Source organism: Marmota monax, unplaced genomic scaffold (genome assembly GCF_021218885.2).
Source record: "Marmota monax isolate L192 unplaced genomic scaffold, Marmota_monax_Labrador192_F-V1.1 WCK01_AAM20220418_F8-fsc00157, whole genome shotgun sequence".
NCBI classification, from domain to species: Eukaryota; Metazoa; Chordata; class Mammalia; order Rodentia; family Sciuridae; genus Marmota; species Marmota monax.
This window is the reverse complement of record NW_026694573.1, coordinates 1,577,987-1,602,386: the sequence shown is the minus strand read 5'-3', so window position 1 is coordinate 1,602,386 and position 24,400 is coordinate 1,577,987. Positions and strand designations below refer to the sequence as shown.

Sequence of the window (24,400 nt, the reverse complement as noted above, 5' to 3'; positions counted from 1 at the left end):
CTAGAGAACACTAATGAATGACCTCTGTGCGCACGCGCACTCTTGGCAATGGCTAAACAGGCGTTAGGGGCGCAGATGCTGCAACTGCGCACGCGCTTTCAGGACCACCTCCCTTACATCTCAAACCCTGGCCGGCCTTCGCTTTGCGCACGCGCCTTTCAAGGTAGGGGCACTTTTCCCGCCCGGCCAGGAGGCGTAACGCCCTGCGCATTGTGATGACGACATTTCGGCGCCGGGTCGCCGAATGGCGGCTTCCATACCTGAGGCAAGTGGTGATAGGGGTCCCACAGGTGAGTGACGGGAAAAGCGCGCGAGACAGCTCCATGCTCCGTCGTCGTCGTTGTCCTCGAGCCCTCGCCGAGGCCGTCTCCGTTCTTTCGCGAGCCCCGGGACTTGGACCGGGCCCCGGCTACTCAGCCTGGGCCAGGCCTACAGGGGAGCCAAGGCTCCCGTCTGGGCCTTTATGCCACTCTCCTGGGCTATACCTTTATTCCACCTTCTTGCGCACCCCATCCCGGTAGGTGCTCTGTTAACGTTCGTTGAACGAAGTGATGGAAGGAAAGCTTCAAGTTGAAAACTGAGCCTTGTGAGCTGGGGCTGGGGCTCAGTGGTAGACCGCTTGCCTAGTATGTGTGAGGCACTGGGTTCGATTCTCAGCACCACATATAAGCAATTAAATAAATTAGAAAGGTGTGTTAATAACTAATAAAAAATGTTTTTAAAAAACTGAGCCTTGGGCTCAACAGTGTGGAAGAGCCAGGTGTGGATCTTGGCCCAGCCTTTTTACTTTGCATGGTTCGACTTCTCCGGGCCTCAGTTTTCTCCTCTGTAATAGGAGACTCTTGATACGTTACTCCATAGAACGTTGTAAGGAACAGGTGAGGTCTTATCAGTGGCGCTATACTCTAGATCTGATTGGCACCGGCTGAGGACTGCCGCCACCCGAAACCCCCAGAGTCCTAGCAGCTCTTGAAGAAAGTGGGTGTGGAAGGGGCGGGATGAGGCGAATTCTTGGTGCACTGCGCGCGGAGGGGTGTAACGAGGGTATAGGAATCTTTGCCCTCTTGGAAAGATCCGAATTTTATAACTCTGGGCTACATTTTTTCAGTCGTTGCCTAAGAAAGCTTCCTCTGAGCAAATATACACTTTCACTTCACCTCGAAATCTCTGCTATTATGAAACAGTTCACAATTTTATGTTGCCCCGATCAATTTGGAGTAATGCAATGTTCCCTTTAACCAAGTAGGTCAGGACTGAGGCGATTTCAGTTTTCCACTGAAACTGATAACTAGTATGAATTGAAATAGCCTGGGGGGTATTTCTCTTACCAAGTGGCAAAGATTTGAGTATCCTCTCAACACCCCAACTGCCTACATAACTTCCTTATGCCCAACCAGTCTCCTTCCATATAATCTTCCAGTTGTCACTTCAGCTTCTTTAATTGTGTGCTGGGCAGAGCTATGCCAGGAAAGCTGTCACTAGCAATTTGGTGGGACTCTTCAAGCTTCCTCTTTGCTCAGTCCAACTCTGTTTTCTGTTTTCTGGGAAGAAAGTATGAATCTAAAGAGCCATTCCAATTTTTTTTTTTTTTTCCAGAGACAAAAAGATTTATTTAGGAAAGCAGAAACATTCAAGGGAGATTGCGGGCTATCTCACATTCTGGGCCAAGAAGGGAGAGACAGTCCCATTCCTAATTTTTATTTTTTATTTATTTATTTATTTATTCATTCATTCATTTGGTACCAGGGATTGAACCCAGGGGCATTTAACCACTGAGCCACATCCCAGAGCCCTTTTTATTTTTCAGACAGTGTCTTGCTAAGTTGCTTAGGGCCTCATTAAATTGCTGAAGCTGGCCTTGAACTTGCGATCCTCCTGCCTCAGCTTCCTGAGCTGCTGGGATTACAGGCACACACCATTGCGCCTAACCTCCCTAATTGTTTGATGGCCCATTCAAATGTTCCCTTGACAGAGTTTGCTCTTCTCTTACATTTGTTCACTGTACAGAGCACAAGTGATGTGTTTTATCCATCTGTCTATGAGAGTTCTACTATTTACTAGCTAGGTGGAGGCAAGTGACTTAGAACCTTTCTGCCTGTTTCCTCATCTGTACTGATCTCGTGGGTTGTTGTGAGGATGTGTTTACTATTCTTGTTTTACAAACTTAGCAGCATAAAACAGCATCCATTTTGTTATCCCACAGTTACATAAGAAGAGCAGGCAGGCTCAGCTAGGGTCTTTACTTTTATCTGCAGGCTCTAGGGAAGAATCTGCCTCCAAGCTTATTTAAGTTGTTGGCAGAATGCAATTCTTTGGAGTTGTAGAATAGACTTATTAGTTTTGGACTGCTCTTTTATCTTAAAATCCACTGAATTGGGACTTTTAATTGCATCTGCAAAATTCCTTCACAGCAGTACTTAGATAAGTGATTGAATAACCAAAATATAGGACTTTTGAAGGACTGCCTTTAAGGTAGGATTAGATGACGAAATATATGGAAAGCCCTGAGAACCAGTTCTGGCATCTAGTATAAGTGCCAGTTCTGGCATCTAGTAAGGATTCACTACTACAAGTGTGGCTCTGAAGCTGGCCATCATAAACTGTATGAGAATGGCATTTCTATAAAAAATGGAAATTGACAGGGCAGCATGTGTTCAGTTACACAGATGTTCTCCTGGGCATCTTAAAACTGCATAACATTCTATTGTATGGCAGATACTGAGATTTCATCTTTGTTCTTCCACAGTGGTTTCCTAAGGCAATCATTTTTGACTCTCCACAGGAGGCTACCATGGCATTCCCTCACCTGCAGCAGCCCAGCTTCTTACTAGTAAGTATCAGGTACATTTGGGAGCATTAAAGTAATGATAGTTCTATAGCATAGAGACTTGGGAGTTCTTTCCACCGATCTGAAGAACTTTAGTGGTTGTTTTTAAGGGATGTATGATGGAAATAACACCATACTTAGGGGTTAGAATGCTTAAGCTTGACTTTTCCTCCTTATTGGTATAGGACTTTGAGTTTATGCAATCTCTGAACTCTTTCTTATCTACACAATGCTACCATTCAAATTTAGATGCCATTTTCCCCTACTTCCCAAAGCATGAGGAGGAGTAGTGAGAATGTACATCAGAAATCATAAATGTTGTCAATGAGAAATGGGGAGACCCTGTTATATTGGGGGTAGTTAGGACTACATTTAAGTGTTAAACACGATTCTAGAGAAGTTAGTTATAAAGCAGATATCAGAGACGAAGATTTCTAATTTCAGTTCCCAGAGAATTCTTTTTGTAAACATCTATTTGAAAGGACATTCTTCCTTGGTGCACCCTACTAAAGCCAGTAGGCCTGATACATGGCCTGAACAGCCCAGGTCTTCATGAGTGAGTCCAGTCCAGTGAAATCCACCCTAATTTGGCTTTAGACATCCTTGGGTATAAAGCCCTCTTGTTAAAATTCTGGCATCTCTTCCTGATATGAACATATTTGCATAGAGGTCTATTTTTATAGTTAGGGTTCTTTGCCCATATCCCATGACCTTGGATAGATTTCCTTGGTTCTTATCCTGAATTTTTGCTGATCTCTTCATTTCTTTCGTGGTTAGTGTTGACTACAGTTTCAGGCTGCCATATTTTTTAAGGTAATGAGTCCAGTAGATTCCTTAATATTAAGAGAGAAACTGAGCATGGAGGTATATATCTGTAATACCAGTGTCTTGAAAGTCTTAGGGAAAAGCTCACAAGTTAAAGGCCAACTGTACCAACTCAGTAAGACTATCTCAAAATAAAAAAAGGGCTGGGGATGTCGCTCCAAGGTAGAGTGCACCTGGGTTTAATCCCCATATTGCCAGGAAACAAAGAGAAAAAAACAAAAGCCAAGTGTACTAGTAGATAACTATAATCCCTGCTACTCAGGAGGTTAAAGCAGGAGGATTGCAAGATCAGAGTAACTTAGTAAGACTTCTGTCTCAAAAAATAGGGCTGGGACTATAGCTTGGTAGCAAAGCACCCTTGGTTTAATCCCTAATACTGGTGGATGGGAGTGGAGGGTTAGCTGGGCTTGATGGCATATACCTGTAATCCCAGCAGCCCTGTGGACTGAGGCAGGAGGTTAGGTTTGCAGGTTCAAGGTCAGCCTCAACAGTTTAGCAAGGCCAAGGCTTCTGCTGCAACCCTCGTTATTTTATTGGGCATTCTCACTGATGATCTCAGTGCTATAATCATGAGTGGTTAATGAGGTGAGAATTTTCCAATTCATGTGTACAAACTCAGTGAGTACTTGAGAACTGTGAGAGGTACCCTACATAACACAAATCCTCTCCTGGCTGTGTGGGCTGACACTGGTAGGAACCTCTGCTTGTGGGTGAGTGGAAGTCAGTTTCATTTTGACTCTGCACTCTTGAGGTAACAAGATGCCTAAAGGAGGATGTTGGGAAGCAAGCCTGAAAATTACTGATCTAGAGGAGTATAGAATTAAAACTTCTCTCTTCCAATAGCATTATTTGAGCCACTGATACACACAGGACCATGCGCATGAGGTGCCAGGGACCAGGCCAGTGGTTGTATAACTCATACTATTGCTTAGATTTCTGTTATGTGTTTATTCATTTTCATGTGGTGGCAGGGCAGTACAGGGGGTCCAATCCAGGGCCTCACACATTCTAGGCTAGTATTCTACCACTGAATTACACCCCCAACCCTTTTTTAAGATTTTATTTTGAAATAGGGTCTTGCTAAGTTGTCCATCCTGACCTTGGACTGACTTGTGATCCTCCAGCTTCAGTCACCTCCAAGTAGCTGAGATTACAAGTGTGTGACTATACTTGGTTTGGATTTTTTTTGGGCGGAGGGGGGTAATATATTTTAGAACTTGATGGACCTTTATTTATTTCATTCATTATATGCGGTGCTGAGAATCGAACCCAGAGCTTCACACGTGCTAGGCAAGTGCTCTACCACTGAAACACAACTCCATCTCTGGTTTGGATTTTTGTTTTGATTTGAGCCAGAATATTTGCAAAAACTGTGCAGTGAATACTTCATGTTTTTATTTTATTTATTTTTTTCCTCTTTATTTTCTAGGCTAGCCTAAAAGCTGATTCTATAAATAAACCTTTTGCACAGAGGTGCCAAGACCTGGTGAAAGTCATTGAGGATTTTCCAGCAAAGGTACAGCTCTGCTAGCCTCTGTGTTTGCAACATATCATATAATTTTTACATATCTCTCGTATATAGAGGTATAGAGTGCTATAGCTATCCTATAGTGCACAGGACAGTCCCCTGCAACAAGCAGGTATCCAGCTCAAAATGTCAATAGTGCCAAAGTTGAGAGATAAATCCTTAGAAATATGTCTTAATTCACACCTTGAAGAGTCAAGCCCAAGAAGCTGACCTGGACAAAAAATTAATATCAGATGACAATAGATCATGGTTAAATTTCAGGGGCCTGATTGTGAAAGAATGTTATTCTCCTTTTTAATGTCTCTTAAGATCAGAATTTCTGATATTTAATTAAAAAGTTTTTAATCACAGGTTCACTTATTTATCTGCCCCAAATATAATGTAGTGACGCTTGTTTTGGCATGTAAGTAACCCCAGTAGAAGAAACCAAAGCTGCTCTTCACTGTAGCACAAGGGTTTTTATGGATGCAGGGCTAGCCTTATGAATCTTTACCAAGGAGTGACCTCCTTAGAGGGAGGTGGGCAGTTGTGGTGCAACATAAAGCTGGGATGGGAGTGGGCACTGGTCCTCTGCCAGCTTGCTTAAAGGCTTACTGTACACTGTTTCAGGAGCTGCACACCATCTTCCCATGGCTAGTAGAGAGCATCTTTGGTAGCCTGGATGGCATTCTCATTGGCTGGAACCTCCGCTGCCTACAAGGGCGTATGAACCCTGTGGAATACAACATTGCAATGGAATTTCTAGACCCTGGGTAGGTTGGTTTGCAGCTGGAGAAGGATGGGGTGCTTCCTCATAATGACCCCATTTTCAAATAACTCTTTTTTTTTTTTTTTTTTTGGTGGTGCTGGGGATTGAACCCAGGGCTTTGTGCATGCAAGGCAAGCACTCTACCAACTAAGCTATATCCCCAGCCCTTTTTCTTAAATATAAGAAATAATCAATCAGCCATGTATGGTAATAATCAGAAGGTTGAGGAAAGAGGAGCACAAGTTCAAGACCAGCCTGTGTAACTTATGAGACCCTGTCTTAAAAATAAAATTAGAAAGGCTGAGGATGTAGCTGAGTGGTAGAACACTTGCCTAGCCTGCATGAAGCCCTGGTGGGTTCAATCCCCAGTACAGCGGGGTGAGGGAATCAGAACAAGGTAGTTTGTAGTTGATTTATCCTGTTTTTGTTTGATTTTTTTTTTTTTTTTTTTTTTTAATGTTCAGTGGCCCAATGATGAAGTTGGTTTATAAACTCCAAGCTGAAGACTATAAGTTTGACTTTCCTGTATCCTACCTCCCTGTAAGTAAGCCATGATGGTGAGAATGGTGTTTGAGGCAGAGTGTTCAGGAAAGTAGCTATGATCGTGAGGGGGCAGAGGCTTAGAGGTGTGGTGACAGTGGGCAGGAGAATTCCAGAGTCTGGTCAGAGCTCAGGAGGCATCACACATTAGAATTTTTAATATCAACTTTTTTAAAAAATCATTCCAAACTCTGCCAGTGGAGAAGGCATTATGCTGCCTGATGTGCTCCTGACTGAGCGGCCAACAGAGCCATGTGACTGCTTACTTTGATATTCTGAGCCTCCAGTCTTTTAGGGGAAAATTGAGGAATGACTTCCTATGTGGGTTTAAGAAGCAAGGGAGGGCTAGGGTTGTGGCTCAGTGGTAGAGTACTTGCCTAGCATGCATGAGGCACTGGGTTTAATCCTCAGCATCACATAAAAATGAAATAAAGATATTGTGTGCCCACCTACAACTAAAAAGTAAATTTTAAGAAAAAAAGAAAAGCAAGGGAAATGGACTTAAAAACACACCCAGCTGCTACGCTTGCTGTTTATAACTTTTTTTGAGGATAAAAGGAAAAATTATAAGCAAAACCTCTTTTGTCCAAGCACTGCCCACAGGAAGGACATTATCCACATAGGCAAGTTCTGTGTGCTGGTCTCTTCCTTAGCAGCCTTCCCAAAGGGCAGCACTACCTGGAGGGCACAGTGCTGGAGTCTGCCCATGAGCCCACATTCCTCTCTTTGCAGGGCCCTGTGAAGGCATCTATCCAGGAGCGTGTCCTCCCCGACAGCCCTCTGTACCACAACAAGGTCCAGTTCCCCCCAACTGGGGGCCTTGGCCTGAACCTGGCCCTCAGTATCCTTTGGTGTCCTGAATGGTGGGGAGGCTGTGAATAGCTCAGTACACATCATTGGAGGGTGGCCCACCAATACTGTTTTGCTCCTTGACACTGCTGTCAGATCCATTTGAGTATTACATATTCTTCTTTGCCTTGAGCCTCATCACTCAAAAGGTACAGAAGGAATGCCTCTTGAGTGCCTTCTTGCTTTACCAAGTCCTGCTGTGAAGGGTGGGGGCTTGGCCTGGGGTATCCCTGTAGTTGTTGGTGCTTGGAGGAAGCTAGCTTGGAACCCAGAGCCCACACTAATAATGAGTTTGGTTTTCTAGCCACTACCTGTGTCCCTCCATGTCCGTACTTCAGACTGTGCCTATTTCATCCTGGTCGACAGGTACCTGTCGTGGTTCCTGCCCACTGAAGGCAGTGTGCCTCCCCCACTCTCTTCCAGTCCAGGGGGGACCAGCCCCTCACCAGCTCCCAGGTAAGACGCCTTGGTCATAAAGGCCTGGCTCTTCTATAAAGAAGTGACCCGGTCAGTGGCATTGCCTACAGAGACAGGGGTACCACCCATTGTTTGAGAGTCTCTGATTTTTCTTACCTCTCATATCCCGATGCCAGCCATCCTACTACAGACTGGAGGGCATTTTGTGTTGTAGTTTTTGGTGGTCTGTGGCTTTATTTATGACCTTCTGGTATGGGAACAGGCTTATGTTCTCATAACAACCCTCACCAGTTGTAGCATCTAAACCCCATTGATGTGGCAAGCAGGGTGTAAGGTGAACAATTGTCCTGTGGACTAAAAATAATAGGGGGAGGCCATGGGATGAAAAACCTTTTGTGCCAGGTTATATAGACTGAGCCTAATGCTGTACTGCACATCTAGGGGATGTGTAGCAGTCTTAGCCTAAGTCATCCTGAGCATTCTCTGGATGACTCCATGGAGCCATTATAGACTTTTAACTCAGGACGTCTTGGCCAACTTTCTACAGGAGCCCCTCCTTCTCTAGTAGCAGTTGCCTGTGTTCCTTTCCTACTTCTTAACCTCACTGGCCCAGCTCCTACACTGGGAGGCTGCATACAGGCTGTGTGCTGCAGATACTGACCCAGCTCATATTTGCTGACATATGCACACTAGGCCATGCCTTCAGACAAAACTCACATGTGTGGACTGATGCCCTCAGAGAGTGGAGAGATAGGTTCAGGAGACAGGAGAAGCTGCCTAGGTGACAACAGTAGCTGGTGACCTTGACTGTACTCTGGTTAAGCAGGATTTGGAGGTGGGTTGGAGTCATACCCTCTCTAAGACAGAATGCAGCTTCCAAGAAGTATTCTGTTCTTGGTTTATTTAAACTTTTTATTTGGAAATAACTTCAGACTTACAGAAAAGTAACAAAAATGTTCCATAATCCTTTCACCCAGATTCTCAAATTGTTGACACTTTGCAATGTCTCTTTAATCCTTTCTCTTTAAATTCATTCCTATAGCACGTGCACGCGCACACACACACACACATACGCACACCCTCCTCCCACCCCCCTTGGACTGTTGGAACAACTTATAGATATGCTACCCCAGGACCTCTTAATATTCCAAACTGTATTTCCCAAAAGCTGTTGCATTCTCCTACATGACAATGGTACTTCTGTCCACAGCAGGAATACTGTTGTTACATGGTAGCTAGTACTGCTACCAGTCATCACCTAATCCTCAGACCCTGTGAAGAGTTTGCCGTCAGCCACCCAACTCACATCTGTTACCTAACTGAGCCTGACACAGGCTTGCTCGCTGTGTGCACTGGTTTCTCTAGTGCCTTTCAGTCTGGAACAGTCCCTCAGTCTCTGTCTTTCCCAACCATGGCTCCTCTTAATATACAGGCCACTTGTGTGTTGATGCTCCCTCACTTGAGCTGTCTGTTTTTTGTCCGCTCATGGCTAGGCCCAGCTTGGACTTTTTGGGCAGAAGCACAACAGCTGTGATGTTTGGTTTTTCCCTGGTGTCCAGTTGGGAGACTCATGGTGTCCCTTTGCCCTAATACTGGTGATATGAGCTTGGTCATTGGGTTAAGGGTGTTAGCCAGATTTTTCTATTGTTAAATCCATACTTTGCCCTAAATTAATACTGAGGATTTAGTGGGAAGATAAATTGAGAGTATGTAATCATCACTCATGTTAGCATCCACTGTTGATTCTTACCCAAATCAGATATTAATTGGGCAGTTGCCAAATGGTGATTTTCTGATTTCATCCCTTCAACATTTATTAAGTGGGGACTCTATGGTAAGGAGTCCCTTCTCCCTTATTTATTTATTTAAGAATATCACAGGCTGGAGTTGTAGCTCAGTAGCAGAACACTTGCCTAGCATTTGTGAGGTACTGGGTTCTATCCTTAGCACCGCATAAAAATAAGCAAATAAAATAAAGGTATGCTATCCATCTACAACTACAAAAAATTAATTAAAAAAAAAAGAATATAAATATGGACCTGGGGGTTGTTGTATATGGTTCAATATCTTATATTCAGTTACTGACATCATTGATTTTGATATCCAGATTGCCCCCAGCTTAGACAGCAATAATCCCTAACTCAGGCCTGTTTTCATATCACTGTCAGGACACCAGCCATGCCCTTTGCCTCCTACGGCCTTCATCACACCAGCCTTCTGAAGCGACACATCTCTCATCAGACATCTGTGAATGCAGACCCTGCCTCCCATGAGATCTGGAGGTCAGAAACTCTCCTCCAGGTGAGAGCCCAGGAGGCTGGGTCTGTCTCTGCTTCTATTTCTTTTTTTTAGAAAAATAGTGGGGGTTTTTTTGTTTTGTTTTGTTTTGTTTTGTTTTTTGTTTTTTAATATTTTTTAGGTGTAGATGGACACAATACAATGACTTTTTTTTTTTAATATGTGCTGAGGATTGAACCTGGGTCCTGCTGGTGCTAGGCGAGCGCTCCCCCGCCGAGCCATAATCCCAGCCCCCTCTGCTTCCATTTCAAAACAAACTGCTCAACCACTCTCCACCATATAGGGTAGAATGCTCAAAACATCTTGTGAGCCTGAAGGTAGTACTAAATGTTGGCATTTTCCTGCTGAGACATTTAGAAAACCTGTGAAAAGAAATCTATCCACCTGTTTAACCAATACGCTATTGATGATGTTTTCCATCACAGGTTCCCTGTTCAACTACAAGAGTTTTGTTTTGCTTGGGGATAGAACTTAGGGGTGCTCTACCACTAAACTAAATCCCCAGTCCTTTTAATGTTTTATTTTGAGACAAGGTCTAGTTAAGTTTCCAAGGCTGCCCTCAAACTTGCCTCAACCTCCCAAGTAGTTAGGATGATAAGTATGCACCACTGTTTCTGACTTGTTTTGTTTTTCTCTTGGTGATATAATCATTGCAGTTGCTGGTCATGGTGGCACACACCTGTAATCCTACCACTAGGAGCCTGAGGACTGCAACTTCGGCACCAGCCTGGGCAATTTAGTGAGACTCTATCTCAGAAAGGGCATAGAATATAGGTCAGTGGTAGAGCACCCCAGGGTTTAATCCCTGTAAAACATACACAGTAATAAATAAATAAAATGTTAAAAAAAAAAAAAAAAGATCTAGATATGTAGCTCACTGGTGGAGCACCCTGGGTTCAATCCCTAGTGTCCTGCATTTCCATACAAAAGAAGAAAGAAAGAGGGAGTTTTTTTTAAAAAAAGAGAAATCATTGTGTGAATGCTGTACATCCCACCCTGGTCCTCTGATCCTCTCACATGTTGTTTTAAGATGTTTCCTTTTGAACACCATCTTGTGGGTATTAAATCTTGCCAGAGAAGCATTTTTTTTTTTTTTTTTTTTAATATTTATTTTTTTTAGTATTTGGCGGACACAACATCTTTGTTTGTATGTGGTGCTGAGGATCGAACCCGGGCCGCACGCATGCCAGGCGAGCGCGCTACCGCCTGAGCCACATCCCCAGCCCCCAGAGAAGCATTTTTATGATGCTGAAACATGAGGGCCCTACAAAGCCTCCACTTTGGTCAGAAGGGAGCCACCACCCTTCGTGTCAGGAGATGCAAATGGGAGGGGGCCCTTGCTTGGGCTTGCTCACGTCCTAAGTGGTCCTACCCTTTTTTCTTTTGTTTATATACACATATACATATACATATATAATATTTTTAAGGTGTAGATGCACACAATACCTTTATTTTAATGTGGTGCTGGAATGAACCCAGTGTTTCAAACATTTTAGGCAAGCACTCTACCACTGAGCTACAACCCCAGCCCAGTTCTGCCCTTCTGTGTGCTGGCCACCCAGGCTCTAGAGAGAATCATCTGGTTCTGATGCTAGATTCTGGGGCTGACTTGTTATCCATAGTATTGCTATTGACAGCCTGGAACATGAATAGGATGGGATTTGATCTCCTACCTTGTAGTGGTGTGTGGAGTGCTGTGCTTTTAGAAGCCCCCAGGTTATTTTTCACAGCAGCCCTAGGAGGTAGAAATGATAGGAATTGTCATATTGTTGTTCATAGAGCAGACCATGGTAGTCCAGATGGTTCAAGCTAATGTGGGCTCTGTGCTGTGTTGGCTATGAGGAAGGCAGGTGAACGGACACTTTCAGGACAGAGTTGAAGAGTTCTGTTTCAAGTTGTTTTTGGTACTGGGAATTAAACCCAGAGGTTTACCACTGAGCCACATCCCCAGCCATTTTTTTATTTTTTATTTTGAGACAGGGTCTCACTAAGTTGCTTAGGGCCTCACTAAATTATTGAGGCTGGCCTCAAACTTGGATCCTCCTGCCTCAGTCTCCCGAGTCACTTGGAATTATAAGCCTGCCCCATTATGCCCAGCTAATGAAAAGTTGGTTTTTTTTTTTTTTTTAAATATTTATTTTTTAGTTGTAATTGGACACAATACCTTTATTTTACTTATTTGTTTTTTATGTGGTGCTGAGGATCGAACCCAGGGTCCCGCATGCACGTGCCAGGTGAGCGGTCTACCGCTGAGCCACAACCCCAGCCCAAAAAGTTTTAATTGTGGTTAAAATATAACATAAATTGTATCATCTTAACCATTTTTTATAAGTGTTCAGTAGTACTAAGTACATTCGCATTGTTGTGCATCTAAATTCTGAAACATTTTTTATCTTCAAAAACTGAAAGAATACCCATTAAACAACAGTGATCTATTTTCCCCTTCCCAACCCCCAGTAATTATTATTCTGTTTTCTGTTTCTATGAATTTGACTACTCTAGGTACTTCATATCTTAGAATATTTATCTAGATTACACACAGTATTTACTTAGCATAACCTCCTTTTTAAGGCTGAATTATTATATGGATATATCTATTATATGTACATATCATCTTTTGTTTATCCATTTTTCTGTTGATAGACATTTGGGTTGGTTCCAGTTTTAGCTATTGGGAATAATGTTACTATGAACATAAGGGTACAAATATCTCAAGATCCAGCTTTCAGCCAGGTACTCTGCCTGTAATCCTAGCAACTTAAGGCTGAGGCAGGAGGATCACAAGTTTGAGGCTAACCTTGGCAACTTATTAAGACCCTATCTCAAAAAATAAAAAGGACTGGGCAGGGGCTGGGGTTGTAGTTCAGCATAGAGTGCTTGCCGAGCATGTGGGAGGCACTGGGTTCAATGCTCAGTACCACATATAAATAAATAAAATAAAGGTCTATGGACAACCAAGAATAAAAAAAGGACTGGGCATATAGTTCAGTGGTAGAGAGCCCCTGGGTTCAATCACTAGTACTACATTAGAAAAAAAAAAAAAAATCCAGTATTTAGATCTTTTAGGGTACACCCAATATTCCTAGGAATGGAATTGCTGAATCACATGTTAATTTTATGTTTAATTTTTTTTTGAGGCATCACCATACTGTTTTGTTAGAGTTTCTGTACCATTTTATTATGTTCCCACCAGCGGGGTACATAGAGTTCTATTTTCTCCACATTTTTATGATCAATTATTTTTTGATAATAGCGACCCTGTGGTCAATATTGAAGTAGTATCTCATTTTGATTTGCGTTTCTCTAATGATTAGTTAATGGTGAGCATCTTAGTGGCCATTCATAAATCTTCTCTGGAAAAATATCTATTCAAGGTATTTAGGTGTTTTTTTTGGTGCTGGGGATAGAACCCTGAAGGGTTTCTCTACTGAACCACATTCCCAACCCTTTTTATTTTGAGACAGGGTCTTGCTAAGTTGCTTAAATCCTCACTAAATGGCTGAGGATGGCCTTGAATTTATGATCCTCCTGCTTTAGCCTCCAGAGTTGCTGGGATTACAGGCATGCACCATTACACCCAGAAAGATGTTTTTTCATTTTTCAGTCAGGTTGTTTTAACTTTTTGTCATAGAGTTTTAGACTTTGTGTATATTTCTGGAAATTAACCCTATATCAGATGTGTGGTTGCAAGTATTTTCTCCCATTCTGTGGACTGCCTTACTCTGTTGATAGTATCTTTTGAATCACCAAAGTTTTGGTTTTAATAATATCACAATGTCTTTTTTCCTTCTATTCGCCTGTGCTTTTGATCTCATAATGAAAAAGTCTTGATCAAATCTATTGTCATGAAGCTTTCTCTATGTTTTCTTCTAAGTTTTATGGTTTTAGCTCTTACATTTAGACTGCTGATCCATTTTGAGTTAATTTTATGTGTGGTATTTTATTCTTTTGTATGCGGACAACTGTCTTCCCAGCACTATTTGTTGGAAGGACTCCTTTCCCCATTGAATGGTCTTGGCACTGTTGTCAAACAATTTCGATCATGCTCTTTTGCAGGTTTTTGTTGAAATGTGGCTTCATCATTACTCCTTGGAGATGTACCAAAAAATGCAGTCTCCTCATGCCAAGGTATGTTACCATAGTTGGTCTACCTCTTGCCTTTGACCCTGGTCAATCTGCTATTCCTTGTCCATAGTCTGAGTTAGTTGTCACAGCCTAGATGATGGGACACAGAAGCCCACCATCTACCCCTTACTCAGACGTTGAACACAAATGAGTATTGTTCTCCAGTTATACGGGCAGCTTGCACTTCAAGGGCTAAGCCCTTAAGTGGTCTGTCCTTCTGGGGGTCTCCCTATGTGGATTCTTCCTGTAGCAGGAATGGCTGAGATTTTGGTGCTATTGCTCTGAGGGTAGGGGAAGCTGCAGTTGCCTCTGGGAGTCACATCCTGGTTTCCCCATTGCTATCAGCAATACTCTCATGCTCTCAGGTGAGGTGATAGCCCTCCACAGACCCCTACCACTAGTGAACCCAAACCTTCTTTGCTTGCCTGCACTGCATTTACCTACTCCAGAGCATCAACAACAACAAAACATTTTTATAGTGGATGGGGCCTGCTGCTCTCCTGCATATGGCCCAGCCTGCCTCCTCCTCCTCCCTCCCTTTCTATGGCTTTTCTTCTCCCTCCTTCCCTGGGCAGCATGCTCATTTGCTGAGACATGGAGGTGGCAGAGTCCCTGGAACCTCCAGCTATTTCTGCCTCGGACTGGGCCCATATTAGTGAGTGTCTGCATAGGCACTTAGAGTCACAGCAAGGTTCACATACTGTAAATAACTTGAATCACATACCCAAGCCCCTACCCAAGGCAGCATTAACTGTACCGTCTGTTGCCATGGTTTCTGTGTATAAGTTTGCTCTATAGATGTTGATTTTGTGACAACTCCACAGAATTCTTAAAAATTTCAAGATTTTTAAGAGTCTATGGGTGGGTGATGAAATTAAAAATGAGAAGGGTATGTGATAAATTATCTCAGATTTTGGGAAAGATCATGGTTCTGCTCCTGCTGCGGAGTCCTAGTTCTATAACCCCAGTGCTCTGCTGTGTGGAGAATGAGATTTGTACCTACTGCTGCTCTCTCAAAGCACACGGCACCCCAAATCTCCATCCTTGGCATCACATAGGAGGAGGAGAATGTGGAAAGGCTAAAGACTCTGTCCTGTGCCCCTTGAACACAAAGAGCCTGCAATGCCCTTTCTTCCAGTGCTTCCAATGTAGCCTTGCTTTATGTTCCTAGCTAGCGCATGGCAGCTGGGCTTCTCTCAAGTTGGTTCCCAGAGCTAAACTTCTCCCCTGGGACCCTGGGAGGCTCACTCAGTCCTGTGCATGATGCTTTGCTGCATTGTCTTCCTTTGTGCTTATACTGCCTTCTAAGTGAGTGGAAGCTATACCTACTTTCAAGGGTCAACCAGAAAGGCCCTTCTGGACTGTCACATGAAGATTCTGTGTCTTCATGAGCCATGCAGAAAGGTCAGTGGGTTGTCCATCCTCAGGAAGGAAAGCACCTTCCCTTTTGTCCCCAGCTTCCTCTTGGCCAGACCTTGGGTGAGACCTGCCCAGAATGATTGGCAATGGAAGGACAGTGCCCAAAGAGCATCTGCCCTTTGGCTTCTCCTGTTAAGGCAGAAAACAAAACCCAAGAATACTGAGTGGATGGGAGCTGGGGGAAGACAGCTGTGGAAGTCCCCATCATTCAAGGCCCCTTAACTGCTTATCATGACCTGTGCTGTCCCTATCTTATGGAAGTCCTTGCCAACCCCTCTCTAATTTCTAGATGCAAGAAGTGCAGCACCTAAGTCCCATTCTGGCCAGGCTGGGTTCAGGGCATGCATTCACTGCCCAGTGGCTGGGGGACAGTGACAGCTATGGCTCTGTAGGTGACTGTGGAACTTGCCCTGTGTTTCTACAGGGAGGGGCAGAGACTCAATTGGGAAACTACTCCCAGATTGCTCCCTGAGTGCTGCATCCAAGTCTGGGGTCTGGTACAGAGGAAAGCTATGAGGGGCCTTTGCCATCCTACTGTGCTTCCCACCCGGCCCTGCATTTCTCAGCATTGACTTGTGCATTCTGAGCTCTCCTGTATGAATCCTGGCAGGCATGCTGCTTTGGCAGGAGGCATGGCCTTTTCTGTGCCAGGCCTGCTCTGGGCTGGGTTAGATGAAGGGTATATCAGCAGGCAGTGATGGTGCAGGTCAGTAGGGTAGAGGATCCTGGGCTGGGGACCAGACAGCATGCTAGCTCAGCTGTCACCCTTGTTCCTGGGCTGTCCCAGCCTCAGGGTTCCTGCTGCCTCTAGGACTATGTGGCTATAGCCAAATTCTTGGGGCTTCTTCCATTGAGATCCCTGTGCATTTGGAGGGCAGGGAATCCTAGTGAGGTAGAAGCAGCTGTCTTCCCACAGTTAGGACTAATTTACAGTTGGGACTTAAATTTACAGAATGTGGGGTGTGGAGGGCAGAGAGTGGGCATGGTGGGCTGAGCCTGTGCTTATCTCTGTACCTGGAAACCTGTCCCTGTCCTCTCAGTTCTGAGAGAGAAACATTCGTGGAAGGAGCATTGATTGGATTTTAGACACATAAGAATTGATCATGTCATTTACCTAACTAATTTGGTAAATTTCTTCTCAAAGACAACCAGTGAAATCCAGTACATTACAGTTGTTCCTCAATATTTGTGGGGGACTGGTTCCAGGAGCATTGCCACCTGAGGATACCAAACCCATAAATCTTTAAGTCCCTTATATAAAATGATATAGTATTTGAATATAATCTATGCATATTCTCCTATATGCTTAAGTTACTTCTAAATTACTTATAATGCTTAATTCAATGTAAATATTATATAAATAGTTATTATACTGTATTATTTAGGAAATAATGACAAAAAAAATAGTCTATACATGATCAATACAGTCGCAACTTTTTTTTCCCCTGAATGTTTTCCATCAAAGATTAGTCACATCTGTGGATCAGAACCTACAGCTACAGAGGGCCAACAGCATATATACTTTTCTGGACAGAGAGTCCTGGGACTGGCTTCTCAAGTTTCTCTTTTGAGCTTGGTGCTGTGGTGCATACCTGTAATCCCAACACTTGGGAGGCTGAGGCAGGAAGATCAAAAAAAGATCAGTCTGGGCAATTTAGCAAGACCATCTCAGAATAAAAAAGGCTGGAGATATAGTTCGGTAGTAGAGCACCCTTGGGTTTAATCATCAGTATAACAACAACAAAAATTTTCTTTCCTGAGCCTTCTGGGCCTTGGTGGCTGACAGTATGTCCTAGTGCGGGACCTGGGTTCTGGTGGGCTATGGTGTGCATGTACCACATGTAGTGCAGTCTCTTGGTTGGTGGGAGAGCAGGTTCTTTCGAAGGACAGAGTTGGGCTAACTTCAGAGCTGAAGATGCCTTTAGCTCTAGCAACATTGAGGAGCTTCCCTAGTGATCTTGAGGGTCTGACTGTTTCTCAGTCTGTAAGGCTGAAGAATATGTCCAAATGGGCCTGGCTGTAGGTTTGCCTGTGCTGGGAGGCCCTGGTCTGGACCACTGAGAGGGGTGGTGCTTTGCTGGCCCAAGGCTGCTGGGGCTAAAATTGGTTGGATTGCCACTGACATGTTTTTGTTTTGTTTTGTTTTGTTTTGTTTGTTTGTTTGTTTCTCCTTCCTTCTGGGCTCCTTCTCACTGTTCTTTCTCTCCCCACTTCCCCCTTTCCCTGTCCTGTTTGGTCCCATCTCTCCCTTTCCCCACCCTGCCTCATCTTCCAACCCCCTGACTCTTGTTGGCTTCTCTCTTTGTGTTGTCTCTCAGCTGGAGGTTCTGCACTACCGACTCAGTGTCTCCAGCGCCCTCCACAGCCCTGCCCAACCCAGCCTCCAGGCCCTCCACGCCTACCAAGTACTGGCCGCTCTCGTTTCCTTCCCTTACCCTTGCCCCACAGTGGGAACACAGTGCATGTCAGCACATTGGCAGAGCAAGGTCTGGCTGGGGCCTGCTGCATGTGATTGAGAGGCTAGTATTCAGCAGAGGGATAGTCTGTGAATGAGACAGGAGGCCAGGCCTCCACCTTTGCAGACTAGCTTGGTTTGGGGGTATGTGGCCATGTGACAGAGTGAGGCATATGGCCTTGACGTCACAAAATGTGTCTGGGTGAACCCCAACCAGCAGAGGTATCTCAAGTTCTCAGGTATGAGAGTGAGCTTTGCAGTGGCTCAGCTCACCTTCACTGTGCAAGGTCATGATGCTCAGGAAGTGACCAAGGTGCAGAGGCCTTGGGACTTAGGGGTGGTGTGGGTTCTACCCTGTTCAGAGCCATCACCTGCTGGAGGCTGCAGCTATCCCAAGTCTGTATGTATAGCAAGGGGTGGGAAGAACTCAGGGCTTTGACAGTCTAGTGGGGTCTGGCCTGTTGAGCGCGAGCTACTGGTAGACTCTTCCAATAGCAAATGACATCAGGTGGTAACCTCATGGAGGCTGGTGTACTCAGAATAACAAGTATATCAATGGATTCAGGTCAAGAAGTGGAGTTTAGACCTGTCAGATATTTCAGGGATGATGACATTAGCTTATTTGTGAGAAACAGTGGAAATGTGGAGCCATGCTTGTGGCCAGGGCTCTGTTCTACTCACTCTGGAGAGGATCCCACAACAATAAAGCTTGAATTTGAGTACAAGATAAGAAAAATGGCTTGGCCACCCAGTGTTGGTGGGAGAGGATGGTGATTGCAGCATATGGCAGGGCTCAGAAGCAGGGGTTGCATTAAGGAGGGAGAAGAAGCCTCATGGGAGGACCAAATGTGTAACAGGATCCCTGGAAAAACATCTGGCTCATTCATCCCCAGAGTAGGAGAGGGGTGAGGGAAGAATCCTTGAGAGGTTGGGCCCAGTAGGAAATGCTGTAAGCTTTGGGGATTCATTCTTAGAAAGTAAGCAGGTGGGGACTACAGGTGTAGCTCAGTGGTAGAGTGCTTGCCTAGTATGTACAAGTCCCTGGATTCCATCCCCAGTACTGCATAGAGGCCCAAGTACAACTGTGGCATCATATTTTGCATGGGAATTTGGCCTAAGAGAGTTTAGGGAGTTAGGAGAGAAGTTTTGTTTGGCAAACCTAGCAGGAAAGTAGCCTGAGAGGGTGCCATGTGGTTGCCAGCAACAGGCATCTAGAGCCTGGCCCCCAGAAGCTAGCTCCTCAGATCTCTTAAAAATCCCACCTGGTCCCACCTCAGTAACTCTCAGTGGAGATTAAACAGAGGATGGGGCAAAGTGGGAGAGGTGCACAAGCAGGAGAAGGTGGACTACCAGTTCGTGTGATGATGGGAATGACATCGCATCTTAGGACCCCACGGGTCAGGAATGAGGGTGTAGAAAAGGGTAAGCCTCCTGAATTGGGGTGTTATAGTTTGGCATTGATATTCTTCTATTCTTTTAGTATTAATTAGCATTAACATTATTATTGTATCTTAGTCCGTTTTCTATTACTAATAAAACAAATTGAAAAGAATGGTAAGTTATAAAGAAAAGAGATTTATTGCCTGACACAGTGGTGCATACTTGTAGTCCCAGCAACTCAGGAGGCTGAGGCAGGAGGATGGCAGGTTTGAGGCCAGCCTTGACAACTTAGTGAGACCCTATCCCAAAAATAAAACAAAAGGGGCTGGGGGTGTAGCTCGGAGGTAAATGCCCCTGGATTCAATCCCCAGTCTCTCTTTCTCTCTCTTACACACACACACACACACACACACACACACACAGAGATTTATTTTGGCTCACAACTCTCATTCAAGGTCATGGGGCCACATCTGGTGATGGCTTTGTTGCTGGTAGAGTCCTTAGATGATGCAGGACGTCACCTTGCAAGGGATAAAGAACATGAGACGTACCTAGCCAAACTGGCTTTTGCAGCAGACCCACTTTTAGGATAACTATTCACCCTAATCACCTCTTAAAGGTCCCACCTGGTCCCACTTCAGTAACTCACAGTGGGGATTAAATTTCAACATGAGGGCTGGGTTGTGGCTCAGCGGTAGAGCGCTTACCTAGCATGTACAAGGTGCTGGGTTTGATCCTCAGCACCATGTGAAAATAAGTAAATCAAGGTAAAAAACAATTCTTAAAAAAATATTTCAACATGAGTTTCAGAGGGGACATCATATATTATATTTTTTTTTTCTTCAAAACCATTGTAAAGCTGAACATCATTGTGAGTGCCTGTACTCACAGCTACTCAGGAGACAGATAGGAATGCAAGTTCAAGGCTGTCCTGGGCAACTTAGACATTGTCTTAAAAAGAGCTGGAGGGCTGGGGCTATAGCTCATTGGCAGAGTGCTTGCCTAGCACTTATGAGGCACTGGGTTCAATCCTTAGCACCACATTAAAAAAATAAGCAAGTAAAATAAAGGCATGCTGTCCATCTACAACTACAAAAAAATCTTTAAAAAAACTGGAGATGTAGTTCAGTAGTAGAGTGCTTGCCCAGCACGCATGAAGCCCAAGGTTCAATCCCCGGTAATACATACATACACACACAAAAGGCAGTGAAATTCTTTGTACAAATTAAATTACAGACAAACAGAAGAAAATAACCTCCTGTTTGTAGTTCTATTCTCAGATTTAGTCAGTGAGGTATATCACCTAGATTTGGGGTATTTTCATGACGGAAGCCTGAGTGGATAGTGAAATGGTCAGCATCCTGTGTGTGATCTACTGCACCCGAGGGTCTACCAGGAGACTGGGCCCTATGCTGGCCTCAGCATTGCAAATGTGTTTGAAGCACAAGAAAACTGGGGGGGCGAGTGTGGGAAAGGAGTGTGTTCATCTGATTCCTGCCTTGAGGTGACACCCCAACACCCTGCCTCCACAGTTCAATTCCAAATCACACTACTGCACTCATGCCAAACAAGGGAAACCCTATAGCTAGCAAAAGGGCTGTCCTCTCAGGTCTTAGCCACAAAGATCCTGGATTTGTGCTGTCAATTAGAAGTGTAGCTCACAAGCTTGAGGATGCTCTTGCTTGGGAATTTTAGCTGACCACAGGTTCACTGGCAATGGAGGAAATGACATCCTGGGCTCCTCTGTGACTGAACTCCCCATTTGTCCATGGCCAGGAAGGGGAGCAGGTGGGAGGGCTTGGGGTTGTGGCCAGAGAAGGAACTGGGGAGAAAGAAGAAGTTCCCACTTCTGAAAGGTGATCCCCGGTGAATTTTCTACAAACACCCAGGAGGCAGGTGGGTGACCCTGAGTCCAGAACTCTGGTGGGTTACTGGCCTGTCTCGGTTCCTCGTCCTGACTGGCCAGGATGTGGGGACCCCTGAGGCCCAGCACAGACAGCAGTGCTGAGAATATATGGTCATGTGTTACAAAAGTAGGGCTAAGAAGTACTGGAAAGCACTTTGCAGATTTGCCTATTTAACCAGCCAACCCCAGGGCAGGTGCTATAGGCACTGGACGAATCCCTTCACCACTGAGCTGGTCTTAGTCCAAATCCAGCATTATGTCCAATGAATGTCAGGCACAGTGGGGTCCTAGAGGGTGGCTCTGATCCCAACCTGGCCCCTGCCTCCTGTCGGGGAGCAGAGCAGCTGGCCCAGGGGTGGGATAAGGTCAGACCTGGGGCCTAAGCACAGGGTGTCTCACACCTTCTCAGACCCTGATGCCTGCCTTCTCTGCCTCAGGAATCATTCACACCCACTGAAGAGCATGTGTTGGTGGTACGCCTGCTACTGAAGCACCTGCACGCCTTTGCCAACAGCCTGAAGCCAGAGCAGGCCTCTCCTTCCACCCATTCTCATGCTACCAGCCCCCTGGAAGAATTCAAACGGTCAGTGCAGGGCTGTGACAGGGTTTCCATGGCCTCTGACGTCCTTTTCTGGTGTGCATGTCACCTATCATGACTTTTCCCCAGGGCATGTGGAGTAGGATAAAGGGCAACCCTCTTGCTCAAAGAGCATGTGGGTTCTCTGCAAAGCTAGGCAGGTGAGCAGTGCCCTGACCCTCATGGGCTAGCAGAGTACGTGACTTGTATGGAGCTAGGTGACATGTTGGGGGAAATCACACTGGCACAACCACTTACTGTGTCCTTGGGGTTTTTGTCTTAACTTTCATTTTCTCTGAAGAGAGTAGCTAAAAACAGATCTTTCCTCGATGTTCCTGTCTGGTGAAGCAGAGACTCAGGCAGAGTGGTCCCACTGACTACAGAAGCTGAGGCAGGAGGATCACAAGTTCAGGGCCATCCTAAACAACTTAGCAAGATTCTGTCAAAGTAAAAAATTAAAAGCATTAGAGATCCTCAGTGATAGAGTATCCCTGGGTTCAATCCTCAGTATTCCCCACCGATAAAAGCAGATTCTTACACACCACAGGCCAGGCTACTCTTGAGCAGATCCTCCCCCTTGGGGCATGTGACATGACTGACTCCCTTTCCTTTCAGGGCCGCTGTCCCAAGGTTTGTCCAACAGAAACTGTACCTCTTCCTACAGCACTGCTTTGGCCACTGGCCCTTAGATGCGTCCTTCAGAGCTGTGAGTGTTGGCCCCATTGCACTTTTGCTTTTGTACTTTGGGCCCTGATAAGTAAACAACTGTTAGCACTGAGGCCTCGGAGAAGAGGCCTTGGTGAGCCATATAATTCTTCCTGTTTAAGTTTGCAGTCAACCCTTAGGTACAGAAAAGCCCTGGCTTGCCCCAGCTATATTGAGTGCTGGTCAGGCTCCCAGCCTCACACAGCTGTGCTTAGCTGCTTGAGAGCCCGGCTCCTGAAGGGTTAACATAAGAGTTAAACATCACAGGTATGCAAGTCCCTTGGGAGAATGTGGGAGAAATTCTTTGGCATCTATACTGAAGTCAAGAAGAGACCAGAACATAGGGTATCCCCTGCCCTTTCCCAGCACATCCCCTGCCCACAGCTGAAGTGCAGAACTTCCCACCTGAGCTGCATCCCAGGAATCAGTCTGTAGGCCACCAGATCTTCAGGACACATGTGTCCCTCACCAGGTCCTGGAAATGTGGCTGAGCTACCTACAACCATGGAGGTATGCACCTGAGAAACAGGCTCAGAGCAGTGATTCCCAGCCCCGATGTGTGTCAGAGAAATGGTAAGACTCTACTCTCTTCTCCAAGCAACAAGCTTTCATGGCTGGATGTTGAGCCAGGGGGGGAGGGGGGCTATGCATTAACTGTCTCAGCCCTGCCTCTGTTTACCTTCTTGGCTCTTCTCCCAGTCCCTACAAATGGTTACAGAGGTTGGTTCTTCCTAGACTGAGCTTTATCATGTCCTGCAATGGATTTCCCAAGGAAAACAATGCTTTATCCCCTTGCCCTTGACCTACTTCCTGGCTCAAATGTCACCCCTAAACCATCCCTCCACCCTTCACCAGCACAGAGAAGTAGTCACCCTCTTGTCATCTCCTATTGTTTCTCATAGCTGACTCCCAGGCCTTCCCTTGGCAACCCTCTCCTATTCTTCCCTCTACCCTGACAAGATATGGGCCAACCTTGCCATGGTAGCCTTGGGAAGGGCCTCATCCTTGAAGATCCATTAAGTCCTGCCTCTGTACCACCTTTCTCTCTGTTCTCCCCCCACCCTCCACCCCTTACCCACCAAAACCTGACTTCCTTGAGCTTCCATTTTTTGAATCCTTGACCAGAGTCTAGAAGTCCAGGGAGAAGCAAGGGTTTAATGGGTGAAGACCAGCACAACTTCTGCCTCTAGTGAGTGATCTAGCCTGGAGTCCTGCTCAGGCTGGCCCTTGACCTGCCACCCTGGTCCTCAGGGCACCCTTTGTCCAGGAGAACCTTCTGATGTACACCAAGTTGTTTGTGGGCTTCTTGAACCGTGCTCTCCGCACAGACCTGGTCAGCCCCAAGAATGCACTCATGGTGTTCCGAGTGGCCAAAGTCTTTGCCCAGCCCAACCTGGCCGAAATGATCCAAAAAGGTAAGTCATCAGTCCTGGGCCAATCAGGCAGGTCCCCACCCAGTTAAGCTGGGGCCAGATCCTTACTTGGCAGGAAGCAGCACTTAGGAGAAGAACCCAGGAACCCTGTGCCTCTAGGGCTTGCAGGGTGTCTTAAGTAGTACAAGTTGGTTTGGGAACTTTTAATACACAGCAGGACAGTGAAATCTCTAAGCCTAACTGAACCCCTGAACCCTGTTTTTCCCTGCTGAAACAGGGACAGCATGCCAGGTGGTAGGGCCAGGTATGTCCTAAGAGAGGGGCAGCAAAGCCACAGCTGTACCTTTATTAGAAATGTGATTTTCCTTGGTGATCAGTAGTGTCAAGAGATGATCTTGGTTTTCTTCTTTCTTTCTTTCTTTCTTTCT

The 24,400-nt window shown here is 45.3% G+C and overlaps 1 protein-coding gene across 8 annotated transcripts in view; it reads left to right on the top strand.

The window, feature by feature from the left end:
• The first annotated feature begins 141 nt into the window (after positions 1 to 141).
• The window catches only part of Smpd4 (sphingomyelin phosphodiesterase 4), a 28,077-nt gene continuing 3,818 nt past the window's right edge, over positions 142 to 24,400 (top strand). Inside the window, exons 1-15 of one of the 8 annotated variants that reach the window (XM_046421091.2) lie at positions 142 to 163; positions 2,747 to 2,830; positions 5,082 to 5,168; positions 5,790 to 5,932; positions 6,393 to 6,468; positions 7,201 to 7,309; positions 7,414 to 7,466; positions 7,622 to 7,773; positions 9,903 to 10,035; positions 14,089 to 14,160; positions 17,895 to 17,981; positions 21,755 to 21,900; positions 22,510 to 22,600; positions 23,072 to 23,172; positions 23,851 to 24,014. In XM_046421091.2, the coding sequence (XP_046277047.1) occupies positions 2,792 to 2,830; positions 5,082 to 5,168; positions 5,790 to 5,932; positions 6,393 to 6,468; positions 7,201 to 7,309; positions 7,414 to 7,466; positions 7,622 to 7,773; positions 9,903 to 10,035; positions 14,089 to 14,160; positions 17,895 to 17,981; positions 21,755 to 21,900; positions 22,510 to 22,600; positions 23,072 to 23,172; positions 23,851 to 24,014 (1,453 nt within the window). In that variant the 5' untranslated portion in view covers positions 142 to 163; positions 2,747 to 2,791. Of the gene's footprint in view, positions 291 to 2,746; positions 2,831 to 5,081; positions 5,169 to 5,789; positions 5,933 to 6,392; positions 6,469 to 7,200; positions 7,310 to 7,413; positions 7,467 to 7,621; positions 7,774 to 9,902; positions 10,036 to 14,088; positions 14,161 to 17,894; positions 17,982 to 21,754; positions 21,901 to 22,509; positions 22,601 to 23,071; positions 23,173 to 23,850; positions 24,015 to 24,400 lie in introns of those variants that run through there. The other 7 variants (XM_046421087.2, XM_046421088.2, XM_046421090.2 and 4 more) reach the window with 7 other exon arrangements.